This window comes from Pimephales promelas, chromosome 1, assembly GCF_988280905.1.
Source record: "Pimephales promelas chromosome 1, fPimPro1.hap1.1, whole genome shotgun sequence".
NCBI classification, from domain to species: Eukaryota; Metazoa; Chordata; class Actinopteri; order Cypriniformes; family Leuciscidae; genus Pimephales; species Pimephales promelas.
The window spans coordinates 42,347,103-42,369,133 of NC_142769.1; the positions used below are offsets into that span (position 1 = coordinate 42,347,103).

The window sequence follows — 22,031 nt, forward strand, 5'->3', positions numbered from 1 at the left end:
TGGGCTACATTGTATTCTGTAACTATTATGAATTCTATAATTCTCATGAATTACAGGAAAGCCACTTCAGATCATTGCACAATTTTATTTCATTTTATAGCACATTATAATTCCAATGCCAAATATCCTGATTTCATAGTTTATCAAATGCTGTCCATGTATTATCCTGTATTTAGTCTGAAATAAAATTGTTATAAAAATCATTAATTTAACATGTCCATACAAATGATTAAAAAAAGTTATTTGAACCAGTGTATGTAACATAAAAGCTTTTTTTTTTTAATAGCCAAAACTTTTTTGTGCACACACATTCAATTTCAAAAGCAAAGTGAATTGATTCACCATTTCTATTCCAAAAAAAAAGCAGACACGAGAACAAAAGGGAGCTGCAGATAAGCTTAAATAGAACACCAAACTCTTACAATTGTTGGTCCCACTTTATATTAAGTGGCTTTAAGTACCATGTACTTACATTGAAATTAATAATTTGATACAATGGACTTATTGTGTACATACATGTTTTTACATTGTACTTATATTTAAAAAATACCAGCAATTAATTTATGTAATTACATCTGTAATTACACAGCTGACCCATCCCTTACACTTAAACCTACCCTTAAACCGACCCATACCACCACACCTGTCCCTAACCTTACCTGTATCACACCTCAATAGCACCAAAAGTGATTTACAATACAACATGAGCACAATAAGTACATTGTAAGTAAATGTAAATGTAAGTACATAGTACTTAAAACCACTTAATATAAAGTGGGACCCAATTGTTTAACTTGAAGATATAAATCTTAAAGTGAAACCGGATGGAAAAAATCTGGCTCAGTTCGCAACATACCAAAAATGTACCAAGGAGTTACCATAGCTTGCAACTAGCCAGCATCAAGCACTAATAATGTGCTTTTATGCTCCCAAAGCAGTAGATCCAATAGAAGATTTAAAGCATGTTTGCCTCCAAACTGCTGCCATATTTATTAAAGGCCCTTCTAAAGCAAAGTGATGGCTTCATCTGAGGAGATGACAGATGAACGATTGTTAAAGACTATTAACAAATCACTGCAAGAGGAACATACCAGTCAACAAGTGTGACTTATTTTGCTTTATATCCAAATATAGATCCTATGCGGTTACATGGCATAATTGCAGAGACATTACCAGTCAAATGATTGTGGAGTTCATCAAGTTTATTTTTTATGACACTGCAAAACACTGGCCAAAGCTGTAATTGGTAACAAAAGTTTCAGCTCAGTATTGACTGAACCGATGCATGTAGTACGGCTGACTCAATAGAGTTATGAGAGTTATATATTATTATAGTTTATATAAAGATATTTTATGTTTATTACATTTTTTATTTGCTAAAAAAATAACAAATAAATACAGAAGGGAGCAGTCACTCAGTAGGGCCGATCTACAGTAGTTTTGGCACCAAACTTATATTTCCCATGAATGAAAGAATACATTTCATTCTTGTCGATCATTGATATCGCTTGACAAAAAGGTAAAAAAAAAAAGTTGAGATTCGTACCAAAATGTGTGCAAAATTGAGAAAATGGGAGTTTGATTTACAATCCCATCATGCTGTGAAGCGGGGCAAATGTGGTTTCTCTCGGTTTATGGAATGGTGCATGATTGTCAATGATTAAATTAAATTTATTTTATTACTTTTTATTTATTTTTTTACACTGCTGTGAATTAAATACCAGATGGGATTTGTCTCTTTAATGCTAGGAAAATGTAACACGACAAAGTGTACCTTATTCATGGAAAGTGTTGGCTGTAACTTGAGAGTCGTAAACTAAGCAAGCTATGATGATTTGAGAGAACATTGCCATGTTGAAATATTAATTACAATTTTGGGGTGCATAAATTACATCAAAACAGGATACGGTCCAGAGGAAAACCTCAACTTCTTAAAGCTGTGTTTAAAAAAAAAAAAAGTAGTGCAATAGCAACTACAATTGTGAATTTTACCATAAATCAACTGATTTGGGTCTTAATTACACTCAATAGATTTTTCCCCCCTTTTGACTTCCGCTCCATCAGTGCTTCAATCATGTTGTGCGTCTCAAATGCTTTATAGCAGTCCTCCGAATTGTAATGTTTTCCTTTTCAAAGGTCTGAATGTTTTCACTTATTGGCAATAATGGAAACAGCATGAAGCTCATTTACAAGCTCGGCCACTGTGGTCATGAAGTAATGGGTACAGAACCTTACGGCCAAGTCTTTAAAAACCACAAGCGGGACTGTTTTTTAATATTCTCAAAAGGGAGAAAAAGATGATAGAGGAATGGAAATATAAATTATTTCTAAATCTGCACACACAAAACACATAATCTACTCACAAAACACACTTCATCAGTTTTCAGCATGCAATACATTAAAATACAGATGTTTTCCATTGGAAACAATTGTTAAGATGGAGATTTGTGAATCTGCAATCAGGGTTCCCACCTTGGTTAACTTCAAATTCCAGGACCTTTCAAGGACTTTCTAGGTCCAATACCCTCAAATTAAAGGTCTTAATGTGGGGGCACATTTGTTGTGTCCAACAACAAACGTTGAGGTATCGTCTGTAATTTGGTGCATGGTAGTTTCATGCATGGATGAACGTCATGGCAAGGTACAACACAAAAAAGTACCTCATGCAGGAAACACTTAACTTATTATAACTAACGTAAATCAAGCAAGCTAGTATGCATTGGCTACGAAGTGTTGGTGAAATAACACATTAGTGGACCGGAGGGAATAATATGGAATTTTTAAACAAAATAAATTCAAGCACTTTCAAGGACCTGTATCTATGCATGTTTATTTTCAAAAACTTTCCAAGGCCTTGAAAAAAATTTTAATTCAGATTGAAAAACTTTCAAGGACCCGTGGGAACCGTGTGCAGTGTATAAAATTACATTTTAAATCCAATAAATATGTTATATAAACAATTAGATTTATGCTCACAGCATATAAATAACAGATGGTCTCAAGAAAACCCAGGTTCGAACCTGACCAACCTCCACTGTTCTAATAAAGAACAGTATAAACATTTACATTCATAAGAATAATTAAATAATAGTAATTGTATATATAATGTACACATACCTACACATTTGATTAAATGATCAAAATATTAGGAAAATATTTATATTTGATTAAGGCACTTATCTGATCAAATTATTTGTAATTATTGGCAAACTACAGCACATGTAAAAATAATGCAAAGAAACTTTAAAAAGCATACATTGACTACATTGCGTTATCAAAAAATAAACAACTTTTGTAATAAGATTACAAAACCTTCATTATTTTTTTTTAAATAAAATATTTTTATCAAAATGTTTAATAATATTTAAATAAAGGGTGAATATGTCAGTTTTCCTAGGCTGGACATCACTTTTTTGGTCACTACTGTACATTAACATTTGCAAGGTTGCATACACTCTATATACAGAAACCTATGTTTTTTGACTAAATGACTAAATTAAATTTGAAGGTGTTATGCCTGAAAGTTGGTTGTTGTTTTTTTATATGGAGAAATGTCTTAAATGATTGCATAATAATTCCATGTTTATCAGGTTATTTCATTTTTACAAGTGATAAAGTATGTTTACAAGCTCAATTTCACTAACATTAAAATGCATTTAAAAAAATAATTAATTAAAACTAAATCCATAAAAATTAGTTAAAAAAAAAAAAAGGTTATATATACACATATACAGTTCATGACAGAACACTTTATGGTTATATATAGAACCTTTTCTCCTTCTAAGAGTATTTTAAAGAAACCTTGCTATTCCATTGTTTATTGCATAATCAATGTCTTTGCATGAGCACTCAACAGCCCAACCAATTTTCTGCCTACCGACTGCCTTGTGCCATTAATAAAAGCCCCCAGCACCAGCAGCCAATCAGGCAAGCCAACATATTAACGTTGCATGCAGGGTATGTGTAAGAGTGGCTGACAACACTCCCACACACCAAATCTCATACCACACACACACACACACACACACACACACACACACTGACCCAAATTGATCATTGCTATGGCAACCCCAAAGGTGGAGGAATGCATTTGTGCTTTGCAGGTTTCATGATGCACTTCATTCAGCTGGGGGTGGGGGGTATGGGGGGAGAGAGGAAAAAACTTGACCTGAGAGTACATGTCAGGGGTGTGCGCCATTCAATCCCTTAGGCCGGATTCACATATAGCGCCTAAAAACGCGTAGAAAACGCTGGGCGCGCCGCATTCTCTATTTTGCAAAGCGCCAGGGCGGTTGCGCTTCAGTTGGTTCTTGTCACATGACCTATTGTGTGCGTACGGTGCGCTTGCGGTATTCTGAAAAGTTGAGATGTTTTTATCTCGACGCGGCGCGGACGCGCATGGAAAAAAGGAGCGCGACCGCACCGCTTCCATTATGAGCGCGCATACCGCGCGCCTACATTTGAAATAACGAACTTGAGCGCGCAAAAGACGCGATATGTGAACCGGCCCTTAAAGAGCATATTGCAGGTAAAAAAAAAAATCGAAATTTATAGATAACCTTGTATGAAAATACCATATGAAAAGTTAATGCAGGATTTAAAATGTTTTAAAACAACATAAGGACACTAATTTAGAAGATAAAGTGAGCGTTTCTTGGACTGCTAAAACGGCTTTTTTTTCAACGTCGCGTCATTTGACGTCATAGCAGGGAGCCGCAGCCTCGGCTCAGTGAGAGCAGGCTGGTGTTCAGTGAGAGCGCTCGTCAGTCAGTGTGCTTTCGTTAGTTTTTGCATTTTAATTTATCATCGTCATGGTAAATATTGTGTTTGTGGAGATTGCAAAAACTCCAGCCTGTCAGGACTTCAAGATCGAGTCCACAAGTTTCCATTACAATAAAAGTGACTGTGCTATATCGTTCCTGGTGCGGTTTGAGCAGGTGAAGAGACGGGATTTCTCCTCTCGGCTCGGAAAACACGGTCGTGTGTAGCGTTCACTTCAGATCAAATGATTAGCATCCCGGCAATATGATGGAGTTCAACATGGTATGCCGAAGCAAGAATATTGATCGTCGTATACTACCAATGGCATCAAATAGTGTTATATAGGTAACTTAGTCATGTCATGCCCCAAATAAAACTTGTAATTGAAAAACAAAATTGGTTGTTTAAATACTCAAACCTTTAATGTTCTGTTTATGTTATAACCAAGGTGAAAAATATGTATTAAAAATTTACCCGAGTATAGCCTATGCTTTTAGTATAGAAATATACTCAAGTAAAGTTTTTATACATTTAATAGTCTATAAATCTACCCTAAACATACTAATGTCTGCTGGCCTGTTATAGGATCATAATAATCTGTACAATATTGTGAGCACAGTGTATATCGTTAGCGAACGTGTATACTATAAGCACGTCTCTCACCTAAAAGGCACCTGTCCTGTTCTCCACTGGTTCTCCTCACATCACAGCTCAATTTTTCTCTGACCATTCTGTCTGACATTATCCTGGCCTGTCCCTGATCTCTTTAGCATAGCAGGCTCATAACTTTATGGCTTGATCCGTCATACGAGTATTTCCTCAGCGTCCGAAATGTCATTGCGATTCATTGTTTTCCTGTTGTGTGAATCGACCGCTCTCCCGCTCATTGCGTCACGCCCGCCACGCCCATTTTCAGACGCGGAAGTAAAATTTTCTCACAAAAACGACTGCAGAAGCTTCTGTGGCGTGTTTATACGTATATTTTAAAGAAAATCTAGTTCCTACATTGTTTTTCTATGCATTGACTCGTTGGGTCCTCTAACCTGCAATATGCCCTTTAAAGTCAACTGAGGTGACAGGCAGAAAGCAAATAGAACAACACAAAGAAAGAAATGCAAAACTACTTGTATTTTGAAATGTTCAAATAGAGCAATTTCATATATAAAAGTTTTGAGTCTGTATTTGAAATTAGTCTATTGTACTCACAAAGGTTGTATTTAATTGATAGAAAATAGAGTAAAAACAGAAATATTGTGAAATATTATCTCAATCTAAAATAACTGTTTACCATTTAAATAAATATGTTAATGTCATTTTTCCTGTGAAAATATGAATTTTCAGCATAATTACTCCAGAGTCACATTATAATATGCTGATTTGCTGCTCAATAAACATTTCTTATTATTTTTGTGGAATATTAGTTGTTTAATTTCCTCACATTTTTTCAGTTTTTTTTTGATGGATAAAGTTCAAAAGAACAGAACATTGTGTAACAATATAAATAAATTAATAATTCTGTAAATTTATCCTCCAGTCATTCCAATTCAACGTCATGTGGGAAATTATCAATCTGATTTAAATCCACACAGATGACTTGAAAAGAAAAAATCAATTTTCAAACGTTTTTTTTGCTGGAAATCTGCAAGGAGGAATTCTATTCAGAATCCACAAGGAATTTCTAATAAATACTTCAAAATGACAACAAAAACCTAAAATCTCTTAGTGCCACGCTGAAGAAAAAAAAAAAAAACTCTCCCAAAAAAACAGTTCTTTTGAAAGTATACCATTCTCCTCCTGGCATGTTTCATATGAACACAGAGCTCGAAATCTCACAAAACGAACGTAAACAGAAGCTTCTATCAAATCAAGACGAAATATCAAATAAACTACAAGTAGCGATGCGGCTTCTGCCAAAGTCTCCCTCCAGTGCAGGATATCTGGGTTTGCTTAAATAACACTGTTTTGATATGTAAAGGCTGGAACAGTGCCCTGTGAAATGTGGGTCAGGGTATAACGCTAGCAGCTGCTGTCGTCGCAACTTTTCAAGTTGAAATCTGAGACGGATCTTGGTCTACACGAACACTTTATGTCCATTTTCTCAGCCTCTATGTTTGCAATGCCAGTTCACTCCAAAGGGTCAAAGTTCATCTCATGTTGGAGTGTTTTCATGCATTTGACTTCCCTCACTACTCTAATGGACGAACACACTTAGATATGAGGTTTTGAAAGAAAACATGGAGGGAATCTCATTTACAAGCTAAAAGCTGTCCACACAAAACAAAAGATGATGTCATCTTTTAGACCTAGACGCACATCCCACACACTTCATTTGCAGGAGAAACACTTGCGGAGCTAAGAAAACAAATATATAGGCTTTTATTTATTTTATTTTATCTATTTTGGTCCCTAGAAATATATCATAGACTTTTCAAACACACATTTTTTTATTTCAATGCAAATTAAATTCATGCACCACAGGAGAATTTTCTTCTCTAAACTTCGATGAACAAACATCATTTGCACCAAATCTTACATGGCCAATAGAACTATTCTACAATAGAAATTACAGTTTAATCAAAAAAAAATAAATAATAAAGAAATAAATAAAATGCAAGTATGTGGGTGTATACAATGCAAGCATACAATGTGTGTGTGTATATATATATGTGTGTGTGATATTTAGCTTGACACACATATGTATTTATTTAAACATGTATATTATAAATGTTTATATTAGGGCTGTGAAACGATTAATCACGATTAATTGCATCCAAAATAAAAGTTTGTGTTTACATAATATATGTGTGTGTGTGTGTGTAGTGTGTATAATTATTTTGTATATATAAATATACACATATGCATGTATATATTTAAGAAAAATGTGTTATTTATATATTAAATATTTATATTTATGTATAATATTAATTTTGCATATATATATATATATATATATAAAGTATATACAGTACATGCAAATATTTCTTAAATATATACATGCATGCGTGTGTATTTATATATACAAAATAATTATACACACTACACACACATATATTATGTAAACACAAAATTTTATTTTGGATGTGATTAATCTCGATTAATCGTTTTCACAGCCCTAGTTTATATACATTTTCTTATTACATTTCTTATTACATACATTATATATATATATATATATATATATATATATATATATATACACATATATATATATATATATATATGAACACAAACAGTGTTTTTAGCTTCATTTTTTTCATAATTCATCTAAAGAATTTGACATACTTTGTGAAAAAAAAGTTAACTTAAGGTCAGCAATACACTCATATCCAGTGATACAGAAATATGAAACCAACAATACATTGACTTCCAATCTAAAGCCAATTTTTGCCAAATAAATAATTTACTATTTGCATGACAGCCTTAAATATATGCATAAAAGGCAACTGAAAAGTATCAAAAATAAATGACGATGGCCTGGTTTATATACAAGACAGTTTAATGTGACCTTTATGAACAAAAAGAAACTAAACTCAAACACTGGGACGCAGAGTGCTCGTAGTTGTGTGTGTGTGTGTGTGTAGGGCAGAGACCCCATAGACGTGAGACAGAAAAAAAGATCATCTCAGGTCACGAAGAAACTTTATGCTTGGATACCCTGACGCTGACTGCTTTAAGCTTGGGGGAAAACACGAGACAGAGAAAGCGAGAGAGGGAGCATGAAAAAATAAACAAACACAGTAAGAGAGAGAGAGAGAGAGAAAGAGTCCGTCTGGAGAAAATGAGGGTGAGACGTGACTGAATACAACAGAAAGTGAACGCAAGTAAACAATGAAAGTAAAAAGAAGCTAAAGAGCCACTGGGAGCCGCCCATCTCTCCTCTCTGAACGGTCCACAGCCAGGGAGGATAAACAGGGAGCTGGCGGTCAAGGCCCAAATACGGTGGCATATTAACCGCAGCATTCTTGATTGAAGGAAATAGTATGATGTTAGACTGAATAAACAGGAGTACATTACCGCGGCCCAACTATTTTTCCGTTCATAAATCGCGCTCATCCCTCGATGACTCTAGCAGACCCGAAGGAAATGGAGTTGGTCTCCACCGAGCATGACGCCGTTCGAAATTACTCGGTTCCAGGTAAAAGGTATACGTGGAAACGTTCAAGAGTTAAAGGAAAGCAATTCTAGCCTCTTAAAGAATTCACTTTTAACCAAGTTTCCTTAAAAAAAAAAAAGTGTAATTGAGTTATTCACCTTTTTATGATCAAACTGCCTGTTTTAGCTACTGAACCTTTAAGACTTCTGATTCTGATTCGCGTAGAGATACTAAGTCACACAAAAAGTGAAAATTATGACAAAAAGCTGAAGGATCATGTGACGCTGAAGACTGCAGTAATGATGCTGTAAATTCAATTGTTTTGATAGATAATATTTTAAATATTACTGTATTTTTTCATCAAATAAAAACAGCCTTGGTGAGCATTATCAATAAATCTCCAACCACCTGGCTTCATTCTGGCATTTAAAGCCCACTTTTCAGGATCCAACCAATTCCTGAAAGAGAAAAGTTTTCCACTGATATGCACATGCTAATAGTGTTTAACCTGCTTACAGTTACCCATCTCAATACGTTGCTGGTTTCAGAACAGTGTTTTTTGCGTGTAAGCTCTGACAGTCACATGCATGCCTCTAATCACTCTTCCCGTTCTACAGAAACACTGCATGGATTTTATTAGCTGCACCCTGGATCCGCCAGCTAAAGCTACACGGGAGCTCCTGCAGCCAATGAAAAGCTACATGAAGCCTGCAAGGGTCTACACATGTTACTCAGCCCCCTCTGTCAAAACAACACTCAGAGACAGAAGTGCCGCCAAGCGTCGTCAGGGTTTGCCCGGGCCATCTGCTTCTAATGATTAAAAGTGCAACTGTCTCTCCACACATTTAAGTCCAGATAATTCGCTTCGACATCAGCGAGCCATATCGTCGACTGTCCAGTGTCACGCTTACCCAGTCGACATAAAACAGTGAGGGTGAGGTCAAAGGGTGAGAACAAAGGCCTCAAAATCATTCCAGGCTGGGATATTGGGATATTTATATATATATATATATATATATATATATATATATATAAAAAAATGGTAGAAATGTGACCACCAGTAATCCAATGTTAATGTATATATTCAGATTTGTAACTATATATTCAGATTTACATTTATATATTCAGAGTTATCTATATAAAGTGGGCAGAAATGACTTATAAATTAATTAAATGAGTAATAATAACAACAACTATATACATACATCTATCGCATCTAACATAGAAGTTTGTGTTTACATAATATAAGTGTGTTTTATAAGCATATTAGAATGAAGGATTTATGAAGGATCATGTGATCACTGAAGACTGGCGTATGCTGAAAATTCACAATGGCATTACAGAAATAAATTATATTTTTTAAATATATTCAAATAGAAAACATAAATGGTCGTAATATTATAAATATTACAGTTTATTTTTAATCAAATAAATGCAGCCTTGGTGAGCAAAGAGACATTACATTAATTAGATTTATATATTCAGACTTATAACTATATATTCAGAGTTATAACTATATATTCCAATGTAAATTTACATATTCAGAATTGTAACTATATATTCAGATTTACTTTTATGTTCAGTTATAATTAAATAGTCAGGATTTGTAAATATATTCAGAGTTATAACTATATATTCCAATGTAACTATATATTCAGATTTACATTTATATATTCAGAGTTATAACTATATATTCAGATTTGCGTTTATATGTTCAGTTATATAAATATATATTCAGGATCTGTAAATATATATTCAGAGTTATAACTATAGACCATTTCACAAGATGTAAACAACACTGGTCCAGAAGAACTTCCTGTTTCAGTTTTTTAACACTACAAAAAAGCTGGGATAAAATACAACCAACAGAACATTTAAAACTGAATCAAAAAGTTAAACAAACATCTTTAAGATGTTTTCTTTACATGTGAAATAAAGAAAATAGTTGCAAACTGAAACAGGAAGTGCTTCTGGACCAGTCTTGTTTACATCTTGTGAAATGGTATATATTCCAATGTAAATGCATATATTCAGATTTGTAACTATATATTCCGATTTACATTTATATATTCAGAGTTATCACTATTCAGAGTTATATCTATATATTCATTTTTTTTTAAATATTATTTCCTGTTTGGCCCCCCATAATACACACACACACACACACACACACACATACACACATCTCTCTCTCTACATACATACATACATACATATATATATATATAAATAAAGACAAATAAATCAAATGAGATGAAGTCCCTTGCATTTACTGGATTATCCAGAAACTGTCAATAATACTTGTTTTGTGTTTGATCATTGTATTTTTATGTGATGTAAAATTAATCATACCGTGATATAAGATTTTGGTCATACCGCCCACCTGTACTCCAGGCTGTCACCTACTGTAGAAGGTGAGAATGAAGACAAAATGTGAGAACAAAAGGGTTGCAAACAGCGGACAGACGAATCAAGTATGCAAGTGTTAGACTTTGTCAGTGGGAGGAATGTTTGAAAAGACACAGATGGAAACAAAAACTCCCTTGACTGAATTATCTGTAACACCACCAAATTTCATTGGACACTTCCACCCAACCCGATGGATAATGGAAAATGTCTGATCTGAGGTCAGTCCTAAAGGGGCGGTCTGGGAGCTGACTGACACACTGACTCGAGAACAAAGAGTCTGAGCAGCTCATGCCCTCAGATCTGGGGTCATTTGAGGAGTTTGACGTGGCTGAGAGCGCCATCTAGCGTATTCTCCTGGTTATGGAACAGGCTTTGTTCCTCAGCGCTGACATGATGTCACCTCACTTAGGAGGATAAGAACTGAAAAACATTTGTTTCGGTTGAGTCCAGAGACACATAGTACATCAACAGGGACAGGATCTAAGCAAGCAGCATATCAATTCTCATAGTACAGCAACAAAGGACCAGAACAGCCACACAAACTTGTGCTCACACACACATACAGTACACAAACAGAGCAAGCAAGGTGGCATATCGATCAACTGCTACATCACTGTTTGGCCAAGGTCCATTAAGTTTGTAGAACCCAAGGGCTATAGCAAACTTACTCAAACTCAAATACACACACGCACACGCACACAGATCTATAATTCAGGATCCTAGAGCTCTCATCCTCTTTCAAAATGCCTGAAGGAATGTATAGAGGATTCTTTTTGGAACTTCTCACGTCATTCGGAACCAATCCTAAAACGATAATATAGGGTATTCGATGGAAATCAAATCAGATTCCCCTGCATAAACTGGAATTTTTGTACCAGAAATCTACTTGTATGGTATTGGAATAATCTCTACTGGATAGCTAAAAAGGGAAATCAATCAGGATCAATTGCCGTTTTTAAATCCCTAAAGATTTCCATTAAATGCCCTACTGCTCTACAAAAGCACCACTCAGTAACTACACCAATACTAGAGCTAAGAAAAACTAATTTTGATTTATTTGATATGAATTTCACATTCTGTGCATCAAAGCACAGTTAAAACCATTTCTTTCTTTAGTCTAAGGGTACGTTCACACTGCAGGGCTTAATGCTCAATTCCGATTTTTTGAAAAAAATCGATTTTTTGCAAGGCCGTTCACATTTCCAATTAAATGCGACCTTTTGTGATCTCCTGTGTGAACGTGAACTGACCCAGAAGTGTCCCGCATGCGCAGAAGAGTAATCAACGGTCAACGACGTCACTTGTTGTTTGCGGAATAGTTCTTTTTTTCCATATGTTGTGAGCTTTTGTTTTATTATTATTATTGCCACAGCCCATATACAAACACAGACAATAATTATTTTATCGACGGGCAAAGTTTGCACATAAATGTAAGATTTTTCCGATCCTCACCGACCTCGTCATAAAACCAGTTTAATTGATAGTACACGTCCTCCACGCTCCTTGCTTTGTCGCCGGCGGCCGGGGTCTGACACTGGTGGCTGGAGTTGCCAGATTGGGTGTTTTTTCGCTACATTTTAAGGCATGTTTACATGTGCTTTAGCCAGGTTTTCGCCTGGAAGGCTCTATAGGAATCTGGCACCCTTCTGTACGAAGTTATACTGACAGAGAGCACACGTTCACAGACACCAGAATGAAAGTGTTCACAGTAATGTTCATCAGGCAGTAATACAGTACGTTTATTTTGGGCGAATGTGAACTGTCACGTTCGCCCAAAATATGAACGCATTCATGCATCGTCCATTGAACGCGTTCAGGCACAACACTGGGGAAGAGACACGTCTACAGCGGCCCATAACAGTGCAGAAACGCGTTGGAGTTAGCGTGTATTGGCTAGCTACAGGTGTATATGTGACCTGGCCGTTCAGATTGAAGTCGCATTTCAAAAGATTGGATACATATCGGATTTGGACCACATACAAAGTGGCCTGGGTCGCATTTGAAAAGATCGGATCTGTGTCGTTCAGACTGTCATGAAAAAAATCAGATACAGGTCGCATAGGGGCAAAAAAATCGGAATTAGGTCGTTTCAGCCTGCAGTGTGAACGTAGCCTAAGAAATTGTATTATGTCTTAAAAGGTTCAAAAAGAATATATTTTGAAGAATGTTGGTAACCAGACAGTTGACAGTGTCCATTGACTTCCATAATATTTGTTTTTTCCTACTATGGAAGTCAATGGCTACCGTAAACTGGTTACCAACATTCTTTAAAACATCTTCGTTTGTGGTCAGCATAAGAAAGAAACTTGGAACAACATAAGGATGAGTAAATGATGACAGAATTTTGGGTGAACTATCCCCTTAACAATAAAGTTACTGCATTTGGTCTTTGTTGTGCAGTATAAAGCCAAAGCCAGCATCTAAAATTAACACGGGTAAATCCAAGCATATAAAATCTTTAGGAATTGCATGTGGTTGCAGCACATGGTTTATGTTGGAATTATAGTCTAATCCTCGCTGATGTAAATTATGTGAGCGACTCAAATCGAAGTCCTATAAACCATCTACAAAAGAAAACATCTGTCCTTACTCTTTCCTCGTGGAAGATTTACCAGCAGACGTTTATATATATGATGCCTAAAGGCTGTTTTCGTCCAGAACAGCATGTGGAGACACATATGTGGAATGTTCCTCACATTAAGCCACCAAAACAAAAATATGAAAAACAAAATTACTCAAAAATCGAGTCTTCACGTTTACGTGACAGGAGACAGAAAAAGGCTCATTTTGTACAGTATATGACAGTGTTGTAGTCGAGACCACCTCACTCGAGTCCGAGTCGAGACCGAGACCAGAGAGAGTCGAGTTCGAGTCAAGACCGAGTCCATAGAGAGTCGAGTCCAAGTCGAGTCCGAGACCAAAGACGGTCGAGTCCGAGTCGAGACCAGTGAGGGTTGATTACCTAATTTACTTTTATTTACTTAGAGAAATCCTTTTTTTATTTTACTGAATTTACTTAGTTTAAAAAATATGATCAGTTTAGGGTAAAAAGGCCACATAGTAGGTGGTGTTAAAAGTAATTTTATTACAATTTGTCATGCGCAGTTTTGCACTAGAAAATCACCAATCACTGGGCGTGTCAATCAATTTAAAGAAATATTTTATTGACATACATTAATAATCATGAAAAATATTTTGAATTGAACTTGAGTGGACTCGGGAATAAGTCCGAGTCCTAAAAAAAAATGTTCGAGTACGAGTAAATTCAGAGTCCAAGTGCACACGAGTCCATGACAAGACCAAGACCATTAAAATATGGTCTCGAGACCGAGTCTCGAGTACTACAACACTGGTATATGATGCTGCATACGACAAAACAACATTGAAGACTGTTTGCTAAACATATTCAGGGAAAAAGCTAAATAGTCCTCTTGGAATAGGAGCAACAATATACTTTTGATTATTTTACTATTACTTTATAAATTAAATATTTATATTTTCTCTATTCACCCGTCAATTGCCATTGCAGCAAAAATACCTTCTGTCCAATTGGTTATTATAATAGTTTTGTGAATAGTGTTTTAACAGATATAGTGATTCATATATGAAACGCTAGAAAGAAAATTACCATAAGGAATATTGTTATATTATATACACCGACCTTCACAAATATTTGCACCCATTTAAATATAAGCATGTCCATCCGCCTAGTCTTTTATTCAAAATGATAATCCCATCTTTAAATGAAGTAAAATCTTTCGTTTTGAATATAATGTATTGCTTTATTTAATAAATGTAAAATAAATATTTGTTTTTCTTCAGAAAATGTGTGAACTGAAGTATATTATCATTCATATTGTATGTTTTTAAGTGGTAAGCCATGTCGTGACATCCTGTTTTCACTAAGGCAAGGATTCCCAATTTTTTTTGTCAGCCAAACCACTTTAACCTGAAATATTTACTTGATGTTCCCCCTGAGATTATGTTATTATTTTAATAATTTAACAAAACAGTGAACATTAATGCTTGCTGGTTTTTGTGATGCAACGTGACTATTCTCTAACTGAAAAATCCAAAAAAAAAAAAAGTCTGAAGTGCAAAACATGCTGTACATAAAATCGCATGAGCATTTTAAGGTCTTTTTGACATGGGATAGAAGTTTTTAAAAAGACATAATTTAGTCATTATTTAAGCATAAACACAACACATATTGCTAGACAGTTACTGAATATAATCTAGCTAACATGTGAAGAGTTCAGATGCAAAAGCCTCTAAGTGTCATTTGAAATTTTCTTCTAAAATGATCATTTTTATCAAGCTTGTATATTTAAGTTCAGTAATTTCACTTAAAATGCAATGAAGACTACCTATTAATTGTCATTTAAGTGAAATTACTGAACTTGAATATATAAGCTTGATAAAAATGATCATTCTAGAAGAAAATTTCAAATGGCACTTAGAGGCTTTTGCATCTGAACTCTTCATGTATAATTAATTGACTGCTTGACAGCTTTTTTTCTCAATGAAATGAATGTACAATCATTTAGTTTGATCCTGTTATTTATTTAATATTTTTAGGGGATTTTATGGTGCTAAATTACATTTATGGAATAGTTATGATCCATTTATTACCAGTTATTCACTTTTTGAGCATAGACCTGAAGCTTTATCATAAATCTTGAATGCTTTGGAACAGAGACTGAAGTTTGGTCTCTTTTTAAAGAAGACACTTGGCAGATTATTTCTGAAATGAAAAAAAAAAAAACTGAAACATAATACTATTTTTAAATTCACAGCCATAAATCTAAAGAAGTTGTGTTCCAAATTTTGAAGTAAACATCTAAAAAAAAAAAACGAGCTTTCGGTAAGATTTTGTTTGGGCACAGTACCAAACGTTGAATCGCTATGACCGCGAACAGTACAAGTTTGTCTATTGTTTTCAGGGCCATTTAACCTTTATATATGCATTCACATAGTACATGCCAAAACTTTACCAAGTTTCACACCATTCTGATGAAGTAAAAAAATTCTAAAAACACCAAAAAGTAAAACATTTTGGTAAAAAACTTCGGGGGTTCGGCCCTATTCCTATAGTCATAAATCCCAATGAGAAAGTTGGAGAACAGCAGTCTTAGGATTAGAAAGTCACCAATACTATGATCACATGCCATCTACAGTTCAAGCTCTCTACAACTAAAGTCTATCTGAAAATAAACCAAAAAAGTGAAATACCTCTGTTTGTTCTGTGGCAGAGCTTTGGAGTCCACAGAAACCATCTTTGACACAAAGACAATTACAGGTGCCGTCTCATCAGCAGAACAATCTAGAAATGCTACAGGGGACAAACACACAGAGCAAATAGATTAAAAAGAAAGTCTTATTTAATGCCAGCAACACTAGGGAAATTGTACAATTCGGACTTTGAACACAATATAAACGGGACACGGTGAGGTCCTTTTATATGAATACAAAATCAAAATAAATTTCACACCTAAGCACCATTGGAAATGACTTTAAAGCGTGATATTACAATCCGTGAGCCAGAATTGAGGAGCGCTTTGCTTCTTAATGCATGAGCTCAAAGAAACCTCAGCCTCAGGCAACACGGTATTAAAAGCCTCCTGCTATTACACAAACTCTTGTCGCAATTGTGTGAAGGCTGGAAAAACAAATGCCCTCTGGCAACTTTTAACACACACTGCTACAAAAGTCAGTAAATAAACTACAGGTTATTCAGTGCAGCACTATTAGATTTCACAAAAAAACTTGTTATCGAGAACCCACTTTTAGCTGTATGGGTTTTTTTGGTGGATTTAAAGAAAAAAAGTTCTTGAGGTTTCATGAAATGTTCTTCAGATGCTGAATTTGACTTCTGGGGCTTTTAAAGCAGCAGAACCAATGTAGTGGCCAAAAGTGATGATCCTTCAAGTTCGATTAAATCATCAAAATATGAGGAAAATATTTGGTCCCACTCTATATTCAGTGGCTTTAAGTACTATGTACTTACATCGAAAAATAAGTACAATGTACTTATTTTGTTCAGGTTGTATTGTAAAACACCTTTGCTGCTATTGAGGTGTGATACGGGTAAGGTTAGGGTCAGGTGTGGTTGTATGGGTCGGTTTAAGGGTGGGTTAAGGTGTAAGGGAAGGGTCAACTGTGTAATTACAAACGTAATTACATTTATTAATTACAGCTGTAATTACAGGTATTTTCAAAATATAAGTACAATGTAAAAGCATGCATGTACACAATAAGTCCATTGTATCGAATTATTAATTTCAATGTAAGTAGAGTATATAGTACTTAAAGCCACTTAATATAAAGTGGGACCACATATTTTATATTCATTTTTAAATAACACTAAACCTGATTAAGGTATTATCTGACAAAATAAATTTGTAAAAAAAAGGAAACGACAGCAACAGGTTTTATTTTATTAGACAAAACAAAAATGCATAGAAAACCAAAAAGCTCACATGAACAAATATAAACTGACTACACCAAAATCAGTAGATCTTTCACTGTTCTCACTTGTTTTATGCAAGTGTTCATAATTTATTTGTATGACCGCCAAGACAAAAATTATGTCCGCACAATTTGGCAGGTTCATTGCATATTTAGCACAAATAAAACAAGTGACTACAAGTAAAACTATGCAGGATGCTAACAAAATCTTAAACACATTTTAATAGTATTATAATGAAGGGCAGTGGTGGAGGAAGTACTGAATCTCAGTACTTAAGTAAAAGTACAAATACCCAGATAAATATTTACTTTAGTAAAAGTAGAAGTAACACAATGACAACCATACTTAAGTAAAAAGTAAAAAGTACTTTATTTTAAATGTACTTTAAGTATTAAAAGTAAAAGTACCTGCATAGCAATTTATTATCTTAATGTCTATTTTCTAATGATTAATAAAACATTTAATTCTAACTCATTCAACCTAATAGCCTACTCCTATAATGATGTTCAATAATGATGGAAAAAAATGTCACCATTTCTGAAACAAGCTTGCAATTAGGCAATATCATGCTTATCCTTACTATATGTTAATAACTATGTTTGGCAGTAAACGCGATTCATTTATGGTGTAATTCTGAACCTCTTGGCTTGCCATAATCCTAACCAAACCAAACATATATTACACACGGTGCGTTTCCTATGCACGTAAAAACAAATTTTCGCGTATGAGTTGCATGATAAACACACTGCGTGCGAGACGCATTTAGTGTGACCGGGTTGATGTACTGTATCTATGGCAACCAAACGTCACTGGTGAGACAAACGTGCAACGAACGGACGGTCAGATTACGTTTTGGCAGGGGAAAAACTGATCAGAAAATGTAACGAAAATGTAACAGAAGTTGTAGAAATGTAGTGGAGTAGAAAGTAGAATAATTGCTGCAAAATGTAACGAAGTAAAAGTAAAAAGTATGCACTATTTATTGTACTTAAGTAAAGTAAAGATACGTGAAAAATGTACTTAAGTAAAGTAACGAAGTATTTGTACTTCGTTACATTCCACCACTGATGAAGGGTGGAAATTTGCCCACTTTTGTCCACTAATTTAGATGGTTTTCTAAAGATCTAGATAATCACTGACACTTTTTTATGGTCTTTTTTCTTTTGTTGATATTTTGACTATTATTATTAGTATTATTTTTATTATTATTATTATTATTACTACTGTTATTTTGTTTTTTGTACTGTCTTCTTTTAATTTACTATTCTCCTTTCTTTTTCTTGCTAAAACTGCTGCTGGAATTTTCAATTTCCTTTTGGGAGTCATCCCAAAGGATTAATAAAGAGAAGTCTAAGTCTAAGTCTATAATCTAGATAAAGAATGTAAGAGTTCAAAGGATCACCCAACGTAGTTGTTGTGGTTCTAAATTAAACCATTATTTTTAATACCAACAGTTCACCCCAAAATAAAACATCCTGTCATCATGTACAGTATAGCCATATTATGGATGTCATTATTGATGACATCATAGTATGGATGTCATTGCATGCGTTTCATGCATTTTGTCACTGACTTCAAACCGAGCACGAAAAGCCAAGGGGGCCAGATTTACTAACAGCTCGCACCAGCGCAAAGCAAACCCTCTTTTGCCTTTAAAAAACTTCTGTAAAGACACGCTGTAAAAAAATGTAGCTTTGAAAAACCGTGGACAGGGTTATTTTTGCAGCTGGCCTTATTGCATATGCATTTTATAGGAGTTTTCCTTTCAGACGCACAATTTATGCATTTAAATGAATCACGCAAGCTGCAAGCTGATTGACTAAGGTTTACAGTAATCGATTTTCTGGTATTTGCGCCATTATTTACCACCCAAAAAAAGCATGTCTAAAACCAGGTGCTACTCTTGGTATATTGCGTTGGTCATTATAGAAAAATGTGTCTGTGTTCTTTAATTTGCACTTTCCGCTCTCATCACAGCTTTTTTGGAATTGCGCTCACACACTAATTTACCCTGTTTAGTAAATCTGGCCCTTGGTGTGCCATTTTTAATGTCCACTAATACACTGTGAAAAGCAATGTTTTCAGCAAATCATGATTTTAATTTCTTCTATTCTATAGAAAAAAATAAATCAGCATACACTCATGAAACAACATGAGTAGCCTATATAAGGACAGAATATGATTTTTGAATGAACTTTTTTCTATAAAGGTCTGGCCGGGGAGATTTTGTCTATAGTGTAGCAATGTATGAACCACGGCCTACACTGATGTCGCTTTCAAATAAAGCCACTTTCTGCTGGCGGACGTGATAAATTAGTATGGCGTACGCAAGAGCGATATCTTTTTCTCACATGAAACTGCTGATCATGCATCCATTTTGTTACTTGAAAAAAAATGTTAACTGAAATAAAAAAGATATAATTGTTTTTGTATTATTCACAGCTAGTCGCCAAGACAAAATATTGCAAATTGATGTACAAAAATATATGTATGTATATATATATAAAAACAAATGAACAAAACCTACAAATAAAATAAAAAAGATTCAATTACAAAAAAACACAACAAAATTACTAAAACTTTATCTGAAATTAAAACAAAAAAGGCGAATACACTGCAAACAAAAAAAGAAATTCAAAATATGAATAAAAACTATATTAGTATCTCAATTATACCAAAATAACCACACCTAAGTCTGTTACTCACACACAGCTATCATATGACCTCAGCGCAAAAGATATGGTGTTTTTGTGTTTTCATGACGCCTTTTTGATTGACCGCAATAAAAAGTGGGAAAGACATCTCGAACATTCAGGACTAAGCATCTTTAATGTTCCACGGAAGAAGAAATTCATGGTTTTGGAATAACGTAAGGGAGAGTAAATGGTGACAGCTTTTTAATTTCTGGGTGAAATATTGCCTTTCAAAGAAGAAGAACGCAAAAAAAGCCACTGCACCATCATCCAGCTTAAAAAAGCCACAAGTCAAAAGTGGAGCCGTTCAATCCAAATACAGCTCACAGAGCAGTACTGTCGTTTTAGGAAGCTTCCAGTGAGCAGAAAGTGCTAGAAAAGATCTAAGAGCGCCGTTTTCCTGAGTGAAGAGCACACACGTGCAATACGAGTGTGAGTTTTGTATCCACAGTTGGGAGTCTGGTGGTAGGAAATGCTGTGTGAATCACATCCTCTGCTTTCAGGTTCTCTGCTGTAGCCGTTAACACGCACTCACCTTTTTTTAGCTCCTGTGTTTTCTCGGGCAGGGAGTCAAACCTGCGCGCTCCCACGCTCATCAGCTTTTCCACTCTCTCAGCCGAGATCTCAGCTGGGCTGGGCAGCTTTTCACACACCATTGCTGAGTAACAGTTAAAGAGAACACACTCAACTGACACTTTCCACAAATAGGGTACAAAGTAGGGCCTGAAATCATGTTTTTGTTTTTAAATCAAATGGTTGGTGAAACATGGTGCTCAACTTCAAAAAAACGTTATATGTCAGCCTCAGGATCTAGAAGTATCAAATTTATTGGTAACATTTTACAATGAGGTTTCATTTGTTAACATTACTTAACTACATCAGATAACATGAACTTAATGCACAATAATTCTACAGTTATTGCTCTCCTTGGTATATGTTCTGTATATAACCTGACAGCCAACTCTTTCATAGTCTTTTCCTGTCCACAGGTTTGTGGACTTCAGAGTCTTGATGTTAGGAAAGAGTTTACCTGGCTAGTTATATACAGAAAATACACAGAAGACTTCATATTTAAGGTCCAAATTTGTATTTGTTACCATTAGTTAATGCACAGTGAACTAACATGAACATGACGATTTTTATTAACTAACATTAACAAAGGTTAATCAATGCTGTAAAAAAAAATTGCTGATTGATAGTTTAAGTTAGTTAATGCATTAACTAATAGTAACAAATGAGACTTACCAATTTGCAAAGAAAAATTTGCAAAATTTGAGAGGTCCAAATAAATGCATTTTACATGAACTTTATTTTAAATAAATTAACACCTGAATAGGTAACATGGTGGCAAATTTTGTCTTAATTAAGCTAGGTTTGCAAATATTTGTTTATAGTGATATTTACACTGCCATTCAAAAGTTCTAGGTAAGTTTTAAATGTTTTTGAAAGAATTATTTTACGGTCACCAAGGCTGCATTTATTGGATTAAAACAAAAGTAAATTAATACAATACACAACACAATATTGTGAAATATTATTAAAACTTAAAAGAACTGTTTTTTGGGGGTTTTTTTTACATTTTATTCATGTGATGGCAAAGCAGAAT

General features: G+C 34.7%; 1 protein-coding gene across 2 annotated transcripts in view; it reads right to left on the reverse strand.

Annotated features, from left to right (window-relative positions):
• Window positions 1-22,031, reverse strand: part of efl1 (elongation factor like GTPase 1) — a 108,600-nt gene that overhangs the window by 74,648 nt on the left and 11,921 nt on the right. For both annotated transcript variants that reach the window (XM_089129715.1, XM_089129714.1), the window contains 2 exons: window positions 20,961-21,083; window positions 16,496-16,595 (listed from right to left, as the gene is read on the reverse strand). In XM_089129715.1, the coding sequence (XP_088985841.1) occupies window positions 16,496-16,595; window positions 20,961-21,083 (223 nt within the window). The remainder of the gene's footprint in view (window positions 1-16,495; window positions 16,596-20,960; window positions 21,084-22,031) is intronic.